The 19997-nt window shown below is 36.2% G+C and overlaps 2 protein-coding genes across 2 annotated transcripts; one reads left to right on the top strand and one right to left on the bottom strand.

Moving 5' to 3' along the window:
* Nucleotides 1-10862: 10862 nt before the first annotated feature.
* On the top strand, nucleotides 10863-12106 carry LOC130510602 (uncharacterized). The gene has a single exon (XM_057007065.1). The coding sequence runs from the start codon at nucleotides 10922-10924 to the stop codon at nucleotides 11978-11980; it is 1059 nt and encodes a 352-aa protein (XP_056863045.1). The 5' UTR covers nucleotides 10863-10921; the 3' UTR covers nucleotides 11981-12106.
* Nucleotides 12107-16270: 4164 nt separating this feature from the next.
* On the bottom strand, nucleotides 16271-17329 carry LOC108851084 (uncharacterized). The gene has a single exon (XM_057008324.1). The coding sequence runs from the start codon at nucleotides 17327-17329 to the stop codon at nucleotides 16271-16273; it is 1059 nt and encodes a 352-aa protein (XP_056864304.1).
* Between the last annotated feature and the right edge of the window lie 2668 nt (nucleotides 17330-19997).

The raw sequence follows: 19997 nt of genomic DNA, 5'->3' as shown, positions 1-19997 counted from the left end.
ACTAGTAGAAAAATGTTATATAGACACGAGGATTTTCGTGACTAAACGTTTATTTTTCGTGACTATACACCGATATAAACACGAAAAGTCACGAAAAAATTTAGTGTCTATACGATCGTGACCAAATATACCGTGACTAAACGTGTACAAACAGTCACGTTTTCTGACACTGTTATTTTTCGTGGGTTTATATTTTGTCACGCTTATGTTCGCTGACTATTCCGTGACTATTTATTAAAAAAAAACAAAAAAAAATATAATTAGTAAATTAAGATTTAATGAATTAAAAAACAATACAAATATGTTTTTCGTATATATGGTGTCATATACATATTATATCATAACATAACATATATATACACACATATATACACATCCGCGAGCTTGACTGAAGATCTAACTTCGCCGGCACAGCTCCGCCTCAGCTCTGGTTTGTCATACCACTGCCTCCTGTTCGTCGCGCCTCTGCATCCGGTTCGCCGCGCCTCCGCTTCAGCCTCCAGTTCGTCACGCCTCCGCCTCGTCACTACGTGCGGCATGTCTCCGCTATCTCATCCTTCACCTCTGGTGTGCCTCCATTACTCCAGCTGTTCTCTACTCCAGATTGTCTCCACACCAGATCTGTGAGCCGAGATGTTTGTACGATCTAGATCTGTTGCCCGAACATCGAAGCTCCGCGTGCGAGAACAACTCCGACGATAACTGCATCTCACCCGGTCTCAGGCGCAACAACAACACCGTATCGTAGGAGTAGATTTGGTAGACAGCGAAGGAGATCTGGTGATTGGCATAAGGAAGAGATTCGTTTTGATAATGGATTCGATAGTGGTTGATGAAAAGATTATGTGAGTGGAGTAGAAGAAATCGATTTGTCTATGTTAGGAGAAAGAGAATCGTTTGTAGAAGAAAGAGAAACACTTTTTTACAGAGGAAAAAGTACATAGAAGAACGAAAGAAAAGGTAGGAGCAATATGAGCCACTAGATCAAATTGATCAATGGTTAAGACAGTTATCCTTGTCAAAAAGAATAGACCAATGAGAAAATTTCTTTCACTAAAGTATCTTGCTTTTATCTTTTTCTTATTTTCGACTTTTCTTTTTTTCTTTTTTTTCTTTGTAACACATGCATCCTCTACCATTATATGTATTTTGTTATTATCATTAACTGTTATTTTCTAGGTATTTGGTTCATAGTTTTCAGATAATTTAGTTTATTAAATATTAAGTTTATAATGTAATGTAGAGTTAACTTCAAAATTTAGGAATTAAAAATTTTAAAGGATTCAGTTCACATTTAAAATGATTTAGTTATATTTAACAGGAGAAAAAAATAAAAATAAAATTTTTTGAGAAAGAATAAAGTTATTTTTAAACAAAAAATTTAACTTCTGAGTATATATAAAAACTAGATTTTTATTTACATTTTTAGCTAACTAAAAATTATATCTTGAATCATTTTATTATTTAAGTTTTGAGGTTTGGATAAGGTTTGTGGTAAGGTTAAACTAGGGTTTGAAGTAGGGTTTGTGATTATGTTTAAAGTTATGATTTGAACAAAAAAAACTAAAATCTTTTAATTTTCTATAAGAGTTAGATCTTAGTTTAAGTTATAATATAGTAAACTACATTGTATATTTAGAGTTTAGGGTTTCAAAATTGCATTTAGGGTTTAGAGATTTAAACAGTCACGAACAAAGTGTGACAAATTCGTGGCAAATCGTGTCTATGTCTAGTCATGTTATCTTATGTGACAAAAACATGACTATTTTTGTCACGAAAATGACACGATTAGTCACGTTTTTTCCTATTTTCATATTTTGTGACTATTCGTGACTTTTTAGTGACTAAACAGAAAATAGTCACGGACATAACTGACTAAAACGTGACTATATGAGTAATTTCTACTAGTGTCAATACCTATTGATGTCTCCATCCATTTGTCGTTAGCTCACCGAATATTTTTGTTACCATATACTGTGGTCCCATGGAGGCATGTATGTTACGTTGTCTCGTTTTACAGACGTCTTATCTATATGCATGTTAAGCTTTACTATCACCTAATCAAATCACACATTAGATATCCGAGTGTTCCATGGAGTATGTTTACCAAAAGGAAAAATATTACTCCTTCCGTTTTGAAATAAATGACGTTTTGGAATCTTTTTTAGTTTCAATATAGTACTTGACGTTTTAGTGAACAATGCAAAATATGTGACAAATGGCTATATTTACCTATATTTATTCTACTCTTAGAGCATCGTTAGTGTTTAGTTTCCGAAGTAGGGTTATTTTTTTTTGAAACTGGCTTTAAGGGTTTCTTGTTATGACTACATTAGTTTTAAAAATAAATAAATTATATACGTAAAACTTAAAACTAAAAATAGAAGTATCATTAAAACACAGACACTTGTTTTCTTGGTCTCTCTTTAAATGACAAGGAAGTCTCTTCACGGAAGGAATTATCCCCCCCCCCCTCCCCTTCTTACTCTTTCTCTCTTCCATTTTTTATTATTTTGATAATTTTTAAGGTGAAAAACTTGTCTAAAACACAAGTGCTGCGAAATAATAAGAAAAGGTAATATATTGCATGTCTAATTTGTGTGAAATCTTCACAGCGTCATATAAGAAACAGAAGTATAAAAAAAAAGAAACAGAAGTATAACTTTTTCCTTATACAGTTGAATGCTACATGCTATAGATCATTTTTATATAACCTACGAAAACGAGTTGAATATACGTAGTACTTTATATGTATATTAAAATATTTAGATCAAAATATGTAGCATTCTTTATATTAGTGTTCTTACTGTGTAACGTGGAACTCATGTAGTTTGATGTTTTCTGTAAGTGCAAAGATGACACCACAATTAAGTAATGCAGAAGGTAAATCAGAGAGACAAAATACACAAGCACACCCAATAGCTTTATTAGAAATCGTCTTGTACAACTCAATTACAAGTTCTGCTTAATCAGCCTCGCTAGCCTGTTAACACCCTAACAGCTGCTACTGAACAATTCCTAAGCTACCCGCTTATGTCTCTCCACCGTCAAGTATTTCAGCCCCTGCTTCAGCACGACCCAGAACACTTCCAAGCGCTTCTCTCTCTCTATAAGATCAACCTCTGTGTCTCTGTCTCTCTACAGACGACCACATAGCTATCTTATACTAACTCCACGTTCCTGAAACCCTAGTCTCCAAGGAACCACAATATGGACATCTTCCATATCAATAAGTGCAACTTTCCTTTTCTTGGAATGCACTTATTCCTCTCCCTTTAAGTCATAAACTTGCTCCCCAAGTTTATTCCTATTTGCCTTTTCTCCAAGATACTCCCTTGCTCTCCAAGTCCACACGACTCCAGCTCAGCATCTTGACTCCACATGGTCTTCACCACTCACTACGACGTGTGCTTCAGCAACTACGTCAACGACTACTTCAGGACGGACATCTTTACATCAACAATCTCCCCCTTTTAGTTTTGTGTGCCGATTAAGCACAACCTTCTTCTGGTTCAACAACCACGTTCCCCACTTGGAAACTTCCATGCTTAATGTGCTCTTTTCCCCCACGAGATGTGCACCACACCATGCTTTTCTCCCCCATGAGACAAGCATAATCTACTTCAGGACGTCCATCACTATGCTCTTTTCCCCCATGAGATATGCACTCCTTGGACCAGAACGTCACCATTCTCCCCCTGCTTGATTGCATACTAAGCTAAAACAGATGCTTAGATGTCAAGCCTTACAGACAAACACGTCTGCTACTCCACGCGTAATCATGATACAGCCTCTGCTGCAGCGGAATAGATTACACTTACTGCATCACGATCTGATGCACCTGTCGAGCTACCTCTCGACCCACTTCTGTTGAGGACCAGGCTTCCTTCATGCGTCGTCTCCTTGACCATGAGCCTCTTCTCAACCACCCCGAGTGCCCTCTGCACTCGTTGCTATAGCCTTGGAGTGATTTCGCTATCACCCTCCTGAAGATCCTCTCGCATCACTTCCTGACAAACTTCGATCTCCTTCCCTTTGTGCTACGGACAACTCCGTGTCCTAGCTCCAGACTTGATGTTTCTTGATCTTCCTTAAGATCACTCCTACTAGAGCTGCATCCCTCTTCTGATGTCTCTTTCTTGATCTCATCAAGTAAGCCACTCTTGGCTACAGACACCTCTTCAACCCTCTTGGGTTTAGTGGACGCCTTGTTCACCCTCTTGGTCATGTTTCTGCTCTTCTCACGAGCAAAACACTCCACCTTCTTGTGTCCAACCTTCCCACAGAACCAGCAGCACATCCGATGTTGCTTCTTCTTTGGCCTGACACAGTTGTTGATGCACCGATCAACCTCCTTCCTCGTACCAGCTGCACACCCATGCTTCAGAACCCCCTGTCTGACCTTCATGTTGCTGCACTGACGTACCACTTTCGGCTTGTTACTCGCAGCCCCGCGCTGTAGAACTTCCTGCCGTACTCCTTGTCGCACGTCCCGACGTACTTCCTGACAAGTTTCTTTGGCTCCACTTTTTGATGTGCTCCCATGCACGAAATGTGACAGCCCCTTCTGTTGTACTTCTCCAGTAGCAACTTTCTTCACCTTGCTAACTTTCTGCTCAAGAGACTCATATTTCTCATTCACAGCCGCAAGTTCTTCACGAAGTTCTTCAAGCAGCTCGTTCTGCTTCAGAACCATATCCTCCAATCTCATATTCTGATCCTTGACCCTCAACCACTTGTTAAGCAACACGTGATACTCCTCATCATCTGTGCTGAGATCTGAACCAGAGGATTCACTAGATCCCTCCTTGCGTGCACCAAATGCAACAAGGTTCACCTTTCCATCTTCTTTAGACTCTGACTCATCAGACGACTGCAATGGATTACCTTTTCCCTTCCTTGAGTTTGGACATTCACGCCGTGTGTGTCCAACACCTCTACACTCAGAGCACTTTAGCTCTCTTCGTTGTACCAACGGACAGTTAGCCCTTATATGACTAACTCCTTCACATTCATAGCATCTGAGATTTCCTCTCCTTATGCCATTCCCACGATCACCTCCCTGGCGACCATATTGTTTCATCTCCTCAGGGTGATTCATCCTCTTTCCAAGATTCCTGACTATCCACCCAAGGCATCTTCAACCTTCCGAAGTCTATCAACTTCTTTGTCAGCTACAAGGGCTATACTCCCTGGCGTACCTCCTGATGTAGACACCGAGCCACTGCCTGTCTCCATCTCTTCCGCCTTCAGCATACCCACAACCTTGTCAAACTTGAGCTCATCCGTGTTTGCAGTCATATTTAGGACCGCCTTCTGAGCTCCAAACCTTGCTGGAAGACAGCGTAACAACTTCTTCACCAGCTTCTTCTCCTTGTACTTCTTTCCAAGTACACATGCTTCATGCGCCATAGCACTGAGTTTGGCACTGAAGCTCGCCACCGTATCCGCATCTGACCACTTCAGATTCTCAAACTGCGACCCAAGATGATCCAGACGTGTCCTCTTAACACTATCATCTCCTTCAAACGAATTCAGCAGGATCTCCCACGCCTCTTTAGCTGAAGTACTCCCCTGAATCAGCTGGAACTGCTCTACTTCAACAGCTCCGAAAATCACCGATAGCGCCTTTGCATTAAATTTTGCTTCATTGCGCTCTGTCTCTGACCAATCCACCTTTGGCTTAGGCTTCTTCCCGTCTGCTGTGACTATGGTAGGCTCCTCCCAACCAGTCTCCACAGCTGTCCACGCATCTTCATTGATTCCTCGAATCAACTGCTTCATGCGAGCCTTCCAATGACCATACTGGTCCGCCTTCAACACGATTGCCTTCTGCACAGAAATAACCGTGTCCATCTTCACCTCTAGGATCACACCAGTAACTTAGGTGACCCGCTCTGATACCACTTGTAAGTGCAAAGATGACACCACAATTAAGTAATGCAGAAGGTAAATCAGAGAGACAAAATACACAAGCACACCCAATAGCTTTATTAGAAATCGTCTTGTACAACTCAATTACAAGTTCTGCTTAATCAGCCTCGCTAGTCTGTTAACACCCTAACAGCTGCTACTGAACAATTCCTAAGCTACCCGCTTATGTCTCTCCACCGTCAAGTACTTCAGCCCCTGCTTCAGCACGACCCAGAACACTTCCAAGCGCTTCTCTCTCTCTATAAGATCAGCCTCTGTGTCTCTGTCTCTCTACAGACGACCACATAGCTATCTTATACTAACTCCACGTTCGTGAAACCCTAGTCTCCAAGGAACCACAATATGGACATCTTCCATATCAATAAGTGCAACTTTCCTTTTCTTGGAATGCACTTATTCCTCTTCCTTTAAGTCATAAATTTGCTCCCCAAGTTTATTCCTATTTGCCTTTTCTCCAAGATACTCCCTTGCTCTCCAAGTCCACACGACTCCAGCTCAGCATCTTGACTCCACATGGTCTTCACCATTCACTACGACGTCTGCTTCAGCAACTACGTCAACGACTACTTCAGGGCGGACATCTTTACATCAACATTTTCCATCGGTGTAATTGACATGTAAATTATATATATGAGAGAAGAATCAAATACTAATGACCACGTGAGCGATCACTTTCACACGCAGTCTTGGTGATGACTACAAAAGCTTTTTTTTTCCTAGATATATATGTAACTCCAAATTTATGGATTTGCTTTTATGACTTTTTAATCATTTTTCTTTACCACGTAAAATCATTACCACGTAAAATCATTTTTCTTTTTAATCATTTTTTTACCATATTCACAGAGTAGTGGTTAATATTTGCATTAATAACATGATCAAATATCTGATTATTAGTATTTGTAAGAAAAAATTTCATGAACGATAAATGTACATGCACGTATCAAATGATTGATCCTTAACTATATATACTACATCTGATAATTTATCATTTCCCCTTTACTCTTAATAAATAAATCGATCTTATTCTAGTGGATACATTCTTACTCCTTAGTTAAACTCAGTGACTAATATTCATGAGCTTCGAGTTCTAAATCTTAGCCTTTTTTTTGAGAAAAGGCTTCATAGCCTGTTCTATTTTTATTATATAAACTACAATCTACGCGTGATGAATCATGCTGTCATGCATACATAATAGTAGTGGTTCGTAAAAAAAAAATCAAATGGATGAACGAAAAAAAAAACTAAATGCCATAATAATGGAGACATGTCATGACTCCATTACTCATAGGCATTAGTGTAAACTCAAAACTTCTTTTTGCACAGTGACCAAAAATATATTTTACGAAAGCGACCCCTCAGTTTCAACGCAATTCCGTTTGCGGCCGCTTTTTGTGTGTGTTTATGACTGCTTATCATCACCTTTTGATTGTTTTCAAGTAATCATCTTCTCAACGTCAACGAGGACCAATCGTGTGAACACCTTGTTTTTTTTTTGAAAGTGTGAACACCTTGTTCCTTCGACGGCGAGCCGAAATATTTAAAAGATTTAGTAACGATCTGTACGACACACTAAACTTTTAGTGGTAGCATCTACCATTACAATTTAATTTATACGTGTTGTATACATATTTATATGATATGTCGCTGTGTCATGTATGGATTTTAGTTAATGTTCAGGATAGTGTGGAATATTCGACTAACTGAATTAAATTTTGTTTGAAAGTTTTAATTCTAAAGACTAGGCTGGTGGGTTTTGGCTTTATTTCCGACTCGACATCACGATTTGTGTCGACCAATGTCAGTGCTGAACTGCTGGTGATCCGACATTTACATGTGTGTACTATACATTAATTAAGTCTATACTCCCTCTGTTTCATTTTATTTTTCGTTTTAGATTTACACGAATAAACTAAGAAAATATATGATATTGTATATTTTTAAAATAAAAACACAATTACCTATACATTTAATTATATTTCAACCACTAAAAAAAATAAAATAAAAAAAATTATTAGTAAATTTTGCATTGAAACTTTAAAATGATATTTATTTTGAAACATAGTTTTTTCCTTTCAATGACAATTAGATCGGAACGGAGAGAGTATTAAACATAAGTAAATAGTCTGGTGTTGTGAGAAAAAAAGATATAAAGGGATTGTGGATTAGGTTGTGGACGTCGAAACCTATTATTTAACAATGATTGGTTAAGGGAGCTTAGGTAGATGTTACTAGTTGTTAATCATTGTTACATCTGCATGTACAAGTGTGTTCGCATAGCTTAATTATGTAACTGTTATTGGATATTTACTGTTAGAGATAAATAGAGAGAAAAGAAGTCTGATTCATGTCTACTTCGGTCTTCATATTTCACAAAATAGTAACATGCATGTTCGAGTTGATGTTAAAAGATAATTAGATCTGAAACATAATACGATTGATGCAAATGATCCAACGGCTTAGACCTCCCACTTATTTGTAAAATAGCCACCTGATACAAATTATACCAATCAATCAATACTAACTATAGTTGTATAAATTAAGTATAATTTATATTGGAATCGTAAAATGATAGAATGATATTTATTATGAGAGTGAAGGACTATAAACGATCACAGAACTTAATGGTAAACAGGGGCGGACCCACTTGCATGCTATAGGTGTCAGTTGACACCACAGAAATATCAAAAATAAAATTTGCAAGCTTTGTTTACTAAATGAAAGTAGCGTATTTGGTTTAAAAGGCTACCTTTGAAATCCAGGGTTCAACTCTTATGGATCACCATTTAAAATATTTTTGACCCCTCAAAAAAAGAATCCTGGGTCCGCCACTGATGGTAAGTACATTAATACATTCTTAGTGGTAAGTCAAACACAATTCACATCATAATTTGGAATGGCGCATGACATCTTTCCATGCCAAACAACACCAATGCCGCTTCCATGCAAGCATCATATACCTACAAAATTTAATTAAAACATCAAATTAAAACAAGGAATGGTTAGAGGAAAAAAACAACTTGTGCGAATACAAGTTCGAAAATAGTAAAGATCAATAGTTATCAATCATATTTTACAAACCAAAGAAATCACAAATATAATACATTAATACGTGTAAAGAACTTTTTTGAACTATATTGGACATATTCATACAAGTAAAAAGGCACGTAGAGAGATCAGATGGGAAAGAAAAAAAAGGAGCTCCCTTCAATCCAAACGAAGAGAAGAAAAGGATATACATATAAAGAGAGAAAGAGAGAAAATCTAAGAGCCCATGCAAACCCCCTTAAAGTGCGGATTCTTCAAGGTGTATTAACCTAACACACTTCATACGGGGAATCCATGAACACTTAGATTTTCGGTTTTCTTATTTCCTTAAAACGTGTCCTCCTCGTTTTGGACGAAGGGAGCTCCTTTGGCTACACTTGCAAAAACTAGTGTTCAAAATAAAAGTTTGTTATCTAATATAAAACGAAAAAGAACGAAAGATATTGAAGGAGCTGTAAGATTGCGATGGATTGATGAAGCTAATGATGTGAAGAAGAAGATGTTGATTTGAAGTTGTTTATATAGATGATATAGCAAAAACCCTAGTTCTACTTCTACGATAGATTATGGAAATATGTTATAAAAATGTAAAAGCATAGAAGAAGAAAAATGGCACTGGATTACCAAAAAAAAAAAGAAAAAAAGGAAAAAAGGCAGTGAATATTGTCATTAATTATAGAGTTAACATAATCTTGTTCGATAGATTCACTTGTAATTCCTTACTACTCTTAAGGTTTTTACAAAAAAAATTAAGGTTTTTACACAAAAATTAAGAAAATACAAAATTTTATGTATTTTACCTTGGTAATATAAAATACAACTAATTCAACCAATAAGAAAAATATATAATATTTTATAATTGGTCAGAAATTTTAAATGACATTAAATTTTATCTAGAATTGTGAGAACATCACCTATTGTGAAACAAAATTAAAATCTCTAAACACCACTTAAAGTGATACGAAGGAGTATTTAGATAATGACTTAAAGCAAGAAAATGAGATGCATTAGTTTACTAGTCCAGTTGTAATCCTTCGTAACTATGTGGAAGACTATGGTCAAAGCAATTCGATTTTAGAAACATGGTGATAAAACCATTAATATAGTTCTTAGTGATGTTAAAGTAAAATATTAAAAATATTGTAGAATCTGTTTTTGTGATAAAAATTCATTTGATGACCACATTACCGGTTTTTATAAGTATAAACATGGTGATAAAAAATTTAAGCTCAAATCGATTAGTCTCATCATAAAATTCAAAATAAATTTCGGTCCACAGTTACAATTACAAATGCTCAACCCAATATATAAATAATTATATAAAGAAAACATAACTGTATGAATATTACAAAAATTCAAATACATATACATATTTAATTTGTTAATACTATGTATATTTTATTTTTTATTATATAAACTCACTCTACGTAAAGCGTATGTCTTATCCTAGTTATCATTATTACATTTCTAACTGCAATTGGTAATAAAAAATTACTTTTAACTTAAAATGTGGAAGGAAAATAATAGAATGTCACAAGATGAAAAGCTTTTTTTTTTCTGTTCAACGTCACAAGATGAAAAGCTAAACAACCTTTTAGCTCTTCTCGTTTTCAAATGTGTGTTGACCACGTAATTGTGGCTGTAACACAGTATCAAAAGTTTTCAGCAAGTATTAGATTACAAATGATCATCTTGTTTATTTAATGGTAGATATTGCCTAAACCAAAGATATTTGTTGATATTTAAATATTTAATGGTAGGAGCAAAACACCAAGAACAGATAACCAGCCCCCACTAAAGGAAATAGTGTACAGAAAAAATATATATATAAAAACTAACTAACTTGGTGGGCAAGGCCAATACTCTGTATTAATAAATGTTTTTCTGATGTCTTGAATTGCGGTTCATAGTTCCTTACTTTACATCATTATCATCATTCATGTCTCTACTTTTTAGCCGGATCTCAAAGCTCCGCCTTGGGGAACCATCTTTGCTGACGGGATCATGTTTTCGTCTTCTCTCCAATGGCTTCTCATCTTCCATGTTTCCTGCTTGTTCCATCGCAAGAGCTGAACCTTGTGGAGATGATCTTGGAAAACTCGTCATTAGGGTTGATAAAGAATTTTGCGACACTTATTTGGAAAAGAAGGTGCCTCTAGAGTTGATGAATGAAATGGTGACGGTTGGTGCATCTCATGGTTGGGTAGCTACTTTAAAGGAGGACGGCATAGTGCGTCTCCAAGATGATTTGAACCCGGTTGCATCTGACACCAACCCAAAACGCATAGCTCTGCCTCCTCTTGTGACTCTCCCTCATTGCCAAACCAAAGTTGTGACGAACGTGGCCATGTCCACCTCTTCTCCTGAGGATGAAGACTGTGTTGTGGCTGTCAAGTTCTTGGGACCACAACTCAGCCTTTGCAGACCCGCTCAATGTAAGTGGACCAACATCATGATCAAGAACCCCTGTTTCTTCTCCTCCCGTGTCATGTTTTCTGAAAAAGATGACATGTTTCGCATGCCCGGATCAGGAGGCCACCTCATTGGGTCATGGGATCGTTTCGGCAAACAACACAAGTTTCAGAGGTTGCAGTTTAAAAACCTTCCCGAGCTGACAAAGGCCAAGCGAGAGCTACTGTGTTCTTGTTCCGTGAGCGAACATTTGGTGGAGTCAAGAACCACATGCGAGACTTTCTTGGTCAAGTGGTTTAGGAAGGCGACACCAAAATGTTTGTCGAAAATGAAAACAAGAGGTTTAATGGTTTTCAAGCTAGACGAACAAGGAAAAGCTGCTTACACTCGAGATATAGGTTATCTCAACATTTTCATCTCAAAATCTGAAGCTTTCTGTGACCCTGCTACTGAGAAACCCTCTAACTTCGCTGAGCTCTTGGATTTTGATGAAATGACCACTGTCTGTTTGGATGATTACTTCATTACCAGTGGAAATTTTACATCCAGGGCCCCTTACTTTATTCCACCTCAAAATCAAATATAGATTATGTTTGTATTCTCTCTTAGACCATCTAAATATAAATCTATGCATATGCGGTTGGGAAATTATGTTATATCTCTCATCAGTCTTTCAGCTAATTGTGTTAGCAGTATTCATTCAATCATTTTTGGAATCTTGTTTACATTTTCTTAAGCTTTTCTAAATTGTTTAGAGCATACGTGTGCAAGTATTTGCTTCCGCCATGGATTTTATTTGGGCCATATCAGTGTATACAACTGTTAGCGCAGGCCCAACTTATCTAATAAATCAACTTATATCCATAATGGGCCTGTACACCCAATACAATAATAATGTATTACCGTATATATGTATATATTTCTTTTTCTGGAAAGGGCCTACCGTATATATTGTTTGCCTCCTGACTAAACAGAGGAACAAATGATGAACATACAAAATTAATAATAAGTTTTGAAACCTTCATAATTACAAGTTTAATAACATTGCCGAATCAGGATTTTTATTTATTCATAAACTTTAATAAATACCCAATATAACGTATTGTCATTGATTCCAAATTATGCAGTAAAAATCTAGACAAATTTGTATGGTTATTAGCTGTCAAGAAAAGAAGTTGACGTCCAAGTGCAACAAAGAAAACCCATGTGTATCTATGCAGTATCTCCTTGCCTGACTTCTATCACTTTTTCTTTTTGGCATCGCCTGACTTCTATCTAGGATTGGTCTACACAAGTGTAATATTAATCTTGTTTTAATTTGTAGCTTTACTTGTATAGCAAGTTTTTTTTATTAGCTTAAATAGTTTCATCGAGAGGTTATTTTTTCTGATTTTGCAAAAGGCCATGGGTCTCCATAAGACAGCCTATACTGTTTACCAAAGAAACGCTTATTATAATTCTGATAATATTTGAGATAGTCGGATGCATTAACGTGAGCATATGAATAAGAACTCTGCTCTTGGGTAGCAGTTTCTAAAAAGTCCGTCAGAAAAGTCCCAAAAAGCATAGGTGTCACTCACTCCATGAATAGATATTGGAAAACTTCTTGCATGATATATGAATTATGTGTAGTATGAGTTGAATCTGTTTTTTTTAAAGAGAAAGTAAGAGACTAACAAATTTAATATTCTTTGTAATGTAGGTGGTCTTGTTGTTTCTTTTTTGCTTCCGCCATGGATTTGATTTTTGGCCCAATCAAAGTGCAAATAACTCTTAAAATAGGCTCAATATATATGGGTAAATCAACTTCTTTCCATGATGGGCTTGTACACAATTACCCCCAATATAATATATTGTGTACCGTATACTGTATAACTTTTTAACTCAAAAAACTAAATTATAACTGAGGAACAAACGATCAATATATACTGATTCATGATTTTCTCATGTGATCTTTGATGGTCAGACACTCAGAGAAAGGTTGTTGACTGATCAGAGAAAACATAAGGGAGACATAAAAGAAAAAGTTTGGAAGATAAAATTAGTTCGTTGAACTTAAGAAGTAGAAAGAGTGAAGATGAGAGAGATAGGATAGAGTAGGAAGTATCTATTTATTTGTCTCGTAAGTAGCTAATGATGATTCGTAGCCTTGTAGGTCTAGCGGAGACTACTTTATCATAGAACAATTTTGACTTCCCAATAAACAAAACAAATTTGGAAAAGAGAACAAAATGTAATGAGACCAAAATTAGAAAATAGACATATATATGCTTTAGAAAATATGATAACGGATAGTTAAAAAAGTACTTATAAAACATTCATACGAGCACACAACTAATCTCTCTTCACTCCAAATAGAAGAACAAGAACCTTTTTAAACGATAATGGGCATATTAATACGGTTGTTCAAAAAGCGCATATATTAATACATGCAAACCCATGTGGTATCTATGCAGTATATCCTTGACTGACTTCTATCTAGGATTGGTCTACACAAGACTCATGTGGAATATTGATCTTGTTTTGTAGCTTTACTTGTGTAACAAGTTTTTTATTATTAACTTACATAGTTTCATCGAGAGGCTATTTCTTTCTGGTTTTGCAAAAGGCCCAGACTCTCCATAAGACCGTCTATATTGTTAACCAAAGAAACGTTTTATCATTTTGATAAAAAAGTTTCCAAAAATCCATCGGAAAAAGTCCCAAAAAGCATAGCTTTGCTGTCGCTCCATAAATGAATATTGGGATCCTACTTATTACAAGATATTTGAAATTCTTATGAATTTATTTGTGTATTGTAGTAGCTAATGGTAGGTGACTTGCAAGCCTTGTAGTATCAGAGGAGACTACTTTATCATAGTACGATTTGACTTCCCAATAAAAAACAAATTTGATAAAGAGAACAAATGAAATAAAACCAAAATAAGTAAATAGACATATATTTTTTGGTCCAAAAGTATGGTAAAGAAAGTATAAAACATTCGATCACACAACTCCTCTTCTTCCAGTCTTGTTAACGGTTTAGCAGAGTACAATGTACCAAACTCTGACAACATCACCTTTTTACCATTATATAATGATGGAGATCGGTTTATTCACTCCAAACAGAAGACCAAGAAACAGAAGAAGAAAAGAGAGAGAGAGAATGGTGAATCACAAGGTGGTTTTCAAGACCTTTGTGGATGCAGTTTTGAAGAGGATGAGACTTGCTGCAAAGGATGACAGTTTCGACTGGAAGACTTTGGGCTTTGCTGGGGCTCAGAAAGTTGCTAACAAACTTCGGGCGCAAGTTATCGAAAATGAAGACCAGACTAAGTTCTCAGTCTCGTGCAAGCAGTTCCGACATGAGTTCAAGGTGGAAGACACGACCTTCCATTACACAAGGGAGGATGAGAGTGGGAAGATGAAGTATCAGTTCAAGGAGTTTGATGAGCTGAGGTCTGAGTTCTGGAAGATGAAGATGGAGGAAGCGCATCTTGAGAGCATGAAGGAAGAGCTGGAGAGGAGGAGAGCAGCAAAAGCAATGGAGGAATTTAAATGGAGAGAGACCTTAAGGCGTAATCCAAAATCTGTCAAGCTCAAGAAACAGAGGAAGAAGGAGTTAAGGGGACTCATCAAAAAGTACCCTAAAAGAGGGGCGCCAAAGTCATCAGCCTCGTCGGGACCAGATGGGACGGAGACAGAGTCGTCAGCGGCAGAGGCGTCCGGTACTGAGTCTTCGGGGGCAGAGAAGACAGAGGCGGAGGAGACGGAAGCAACGGAGAAAGAGACGTCGGAGTCAGACAGCGAGTGAGTGATAGCAAAAGGTAAGGTGATGAGACTAATTATAATTATTAGGATTATTATTGTGTTTTAGGATTATTATTGTGTGTTATTATATCCTGGCTTTGACTCTATTATATGTTTCGATCTGAACATTAGATGGATTTCTAGGTTATATTTTATCTATGTTTATGTGACACCCTTCCTTAAGATACATGAAAGGAAGAGATTAGATCTTAATATGTGAACAATAGATGGATTTCTAGGATTATTCTCCCGACGAGGACATACTTAGACGTTTTACTCTCACCACCGTAGGATTAATAATGAAAGGTTTTGACCTTTGTCTTGCTTACCTCTTTGATATTTGAAACCCTAAATCCATCCACCGTTAGTATTAGTAGTCGTTATTCACACCGACCGATTGTTGAACAGGAATCAAGGTATTCGTTCCAACAAATATAGAATATGACATTTAACCCAAAAAAAAAGAAGAATACGACGTTAGTGTTGATGTGGCACTAACATTAAACCTCAAAAGATATATGAAAATTTTAAATTAGAAAATGTGTGATTGGGAATAATATAGAAAATGTTGATCTCTCGGCATGACTCTGAATATCAGTCTCTCGACAATACGTTATATTGGGTGTTATTAAAGTCAATGACTAAATAACAATCCTAAGTCCGCAATGTTATTAAACTTTTTTGTAAATTATGAAGATTACAAAACTTGTTATTAAAACTTTGCTCATCTTTTGTATTTTGTTCGTCTGTTGGTTTAGTTTGAAGGCAAAAAAATATAACGATATATTGTTTTGGGTAAAAATGTGTGGCCATTATGGAAGAAGTTGATTTACTAAATATATTAGGCCTATGGTAATAGTCGTATACATTTTGTTATTGGCCGAGAGCAAATACCTTCGCACATATGATCTAAAGTTCTAAACAATCTAGAAAAGCTTAAGGAAATGTAAACAAGATTCTTAAAATGATTGAATGAATACTGCTAACATAATTAGCTGAAAGACTGATGAAGATATAACATATTTTCTTCAAGCGCATAGGCATAGATTTTATATTTAGATGGTCTACGAGAGAATACAAACATAAGCTATATTTTATTTTGAGGTGGAATAAAGTAAGGTGCCATGGATGTAAAATTTCCAGGGCCAATAAAATAACCATCCAAACAGACATTGGTCATTTCATCAAAATCCAAGAGTTCGACGAAGTTAGAGGGAATTGAACCAGCAGGGAGACAGAAAGCTTCAGATTTTGAAATGAAAATGTTGAGTTCACCTATGTCTCGAGTGTAAACAGCTTTTCCTTGTTCGTCTAGCTTGAAAACCATTACACCTCTGGTTTTCATTTTCGACAAACATTTTCGTTTAGCCTTCCTAAACCACTTGACCAAGAAAGTCTCGTCTGTGGTTCTCGACTCCACCAAATGTTCGCTCACGGAACAAGAACACAGAAGCTCTCGCTTGGCCTTTGTCAGCTCGGGAAGGTTTTTAAACTGCAACCTCTGAAACTTGTGTTGTTTGCCGAAACGATCCCATGACCCAATGAGGTGGCCTCCTGACCCGGGCATGCGAAACATGCCATCTTTTTCAGAAAACATGACACGGGAGGAGAAGAAACAGGGGTTCTTGATCATGATGTTGGTCCATTTAAACTGAGAGGGTCTGCAAAGGCTGAGTTGTGGTCCCAAGAACTTGACAGCCACAACACAGTCTTTATCCTCAGGGGAAGAGGTGGACATGGCCACGTTGGTCACAACTTCGGTTTGGCAATGAGGCAGAGTCACAAGAGGAGGCAGAGCTATGCGTTTTGGATTGGTGTCAGAAGCAACCGGATTCAAATCATCTTGAAGACGCACTATGCCGTCCTCCTTCAAAGTAGCTACCCAACCATGGGATGCACCAACCGTCACCGTTCTATTCATCAACTCTAGAGGCACCTTCTTTTCCAAATAAGTGTCGCAATATTCATTATCAATCCTAATGACGAGTTTTCCAAGATCCTCTCCACAAGGTTCAGCTCTAGCGATGGAACAAGCAGGAAACATGGAAGATGAGAAGCCATTGGAGAGAAGACGAAAACATGATCTTGTCAGCAACGTTGCTTCTTCAAGGCGGAGCTTCGAGAGCCGACTGAGAAGTAGAGACATAAATGAAGGTTAGTGATGTAAAGCAAGGAACTATAAACCCTAATTCAAGACATCAGAAAAACCTTTATTTTATACAGAGTATTGGCCTTGCCCACCAAGTTAGTTGGTTTTTGAAGAATTATTTTTTTCGTTGCACTATTTCCTTTTGTGGTTATCTTTCTCGGTGTCCTGCTCCTCCCATTAATTGTCAACAGGCAATAAATATATTTACAAGAGGTGACGATCATTTGAAATCTTCTGATACTATATTACAGCCAATATTAAGTGGTCAACAACACACATTTGAAAACGAGAAGAGTTCAAATGAGAGGATTCTTATCGGAAAAAATATAGTAGTACTTAACTCCATGGTCAGAGAAGCAGTTCTTTTGAAAAAAATTAACATGTAAAAGGAGGGCTAAAGGTTGTTTAGGTTTTGATCTTGTGTTCTATTATTTTCCTTTCACATTTGAAGTTAGAGTTAAACTTTTATTACCAATGGCAATTAGAAATGTGATAATCATAATTATTCAAGATAGATATAAGAATGATAATTCTTTGAAGAGAAAAACAGATATAAGAATGATATTATCACATGCAATCATTCATAATAATCAATATAACCGGCAATATCTATTCATCTCGTTAAAGTATAGTAATATTTTGAGAAAGTGTAAATTAAAGTATATTAAATTATATTAATTAGTTCAACTTTATAGAGGCTTTGTTAATTATATCTTGATCGAGTGAAGCTTGACAATAATATTTGGACTCATTTTACCCCCCAAAAATATATATATTTGGACTCATTTGACATGAGAAACCAATTAACTAACTTGTCACATATTTAGTCCAAAAAAAAATCTTGTCACCAGCGTACTTGAACAATACGAATACAATACAATCAAACCAATTATTACATCGTTCTGAAATTTAATATTAAAAACGTAAATAATAAAACATAAATAATCACGGGACCTTGAATAATAAGAAAAGGTATATAAAAAGACAACCTATATTTATACGATCATTGAAACTGCCCCACGACATCTTTAGTAAAGAGAATTAATGCCGCTTCTATGCAAGTATCACATACCTACAAATTTTTATTAAACACGCCAAATTCAAATAAGGAATGGTTAGAGAAAAGCAAATTGTTTATCCAAAGCTGAATATATTTCAAGGGGAAAAAACTGCTACAAGGTTCACCAAGATCTATAGTTATCAAACATATTCACAAACCAAAGAACCCATAAAATATAAAGAACCTTTTTGAACTATATTGTACTGGTGTTGTAAAAAAAGGAATTATATTGTACATATTTATACATGCAAAAGGTATAGACACCAGAGGAAAAAAAGAAAAGGAGCTCCCTTCAATCCAAACGAAGAGAAGAGAAGGATATATGTAAAGAGAGAAAGATAGAAATATCTAAGAGGTCATGCAAACCCCTTAAAGTGTGTTAACCTAACACACTTCATATGGGAATCCATGAACAATTAGATTTTCTGTTTTCTTATTTCATTAAAACTTTTCCTCTTCGTTTTGGACGAAGGGAGCTCCTTTGGCTACACTCTGCAAAAGCTAGTGATCGAAATAAAAGTTTGATACCTACTATACAAAACGAAAAAGAACGAAAGATATTGAAGGAGTTGTAAGATTGCGATGGATGTTGAAGCTAATGATGTAAAGAAGATATTGAAGCTAATGATGTGAAGAAGGGGATGTTGATTTGAAGTGGTTATATAGATGAAATACCAAAAACCCTAGTTCTACTTACACGAAAGATTATGGAAATATGTTATAAAAATGTAAAAGCATAGAAGAAAGAAAAATGGCAGTGAATCTTGTCATTAATTAGAGAGTTAACATAATTTTGTTCGATAGATTCTCTTGTAATTCTTATTAACATTTGCCAGCTAATTAGACAAAGATTAGTATTAATCAGTGTTGTTAAACCCGGACCGGACCGGCGGTCGGACCGGGTTCAACCGCGAACTGGACACCTATCCGGGTTGGTTTAATGTCAAAACCCAACTAAAGTTGAACCGGTTAAAAACCCATATTGAACCGCTAAAAATCCGGGAACCGAGTGACCCAACGAACCGACGAAACCCTGGTTCATATAAAAATCAAAATTTTGTTAATAAAATAATTATTTTTTTCTCCCTTTTTAACATATATACTATTTTGTTTGTCACAAATTGCAACCAAAATAGAGTTTTGTAACTAATGTGTATATAATTTTTATAGGTGATGAAGATTTAGAAGGACACAGATTTGGAGAATAAACTTTAAATGTTTTTTTTCCTATTGACTTTAGATTTGAACTATTAATTTTTTTTATTATTTTTATCACATTTCAATTTGTTATTTTTGAAAGTTTTCTAAACATTATGACTATTTTTTGAAAAAAATATATATAATATTTATAAAATAATAAATTCAGTTTAATCTAATCGACCCCGGTCGAACCAGGTCGAACCACAATGACCCGTGATCCAAAATATTTCCGGTTCGCTCGCCGGTCCGGTTTTAAAAACACTGGTATTAATCAGATAGTAATAAAAAAAATTGGGTATGAAAAGTATGACCATCTCCGCACGAACCATTACTTTCTCATTAAAAAGGTGATTATTAGATGTAACAAAAGGTAGACATGAAAGTTACTGGTATGTGTGATAGTAT

Source organism: Raphanus sativus, chromosome 4 (assembly GCF_000801105.2).
Source record: "Raphanus sativus cultivar WK10039 chromosome 4, ASM80110v3, whole genome shotgun sequence".
Classification (NCBI taxonomy): Eukaryota; Viridiplantae; Streptophyta; class Magnoliopsida; order Brassicales; family Brassicaceae; genus Raphanus; species Raphanus sativus.
Note: the sequence above shows the minus strand (reverse complement) of the source record. Positions and strands in the feature narration are given on the sequence as shown.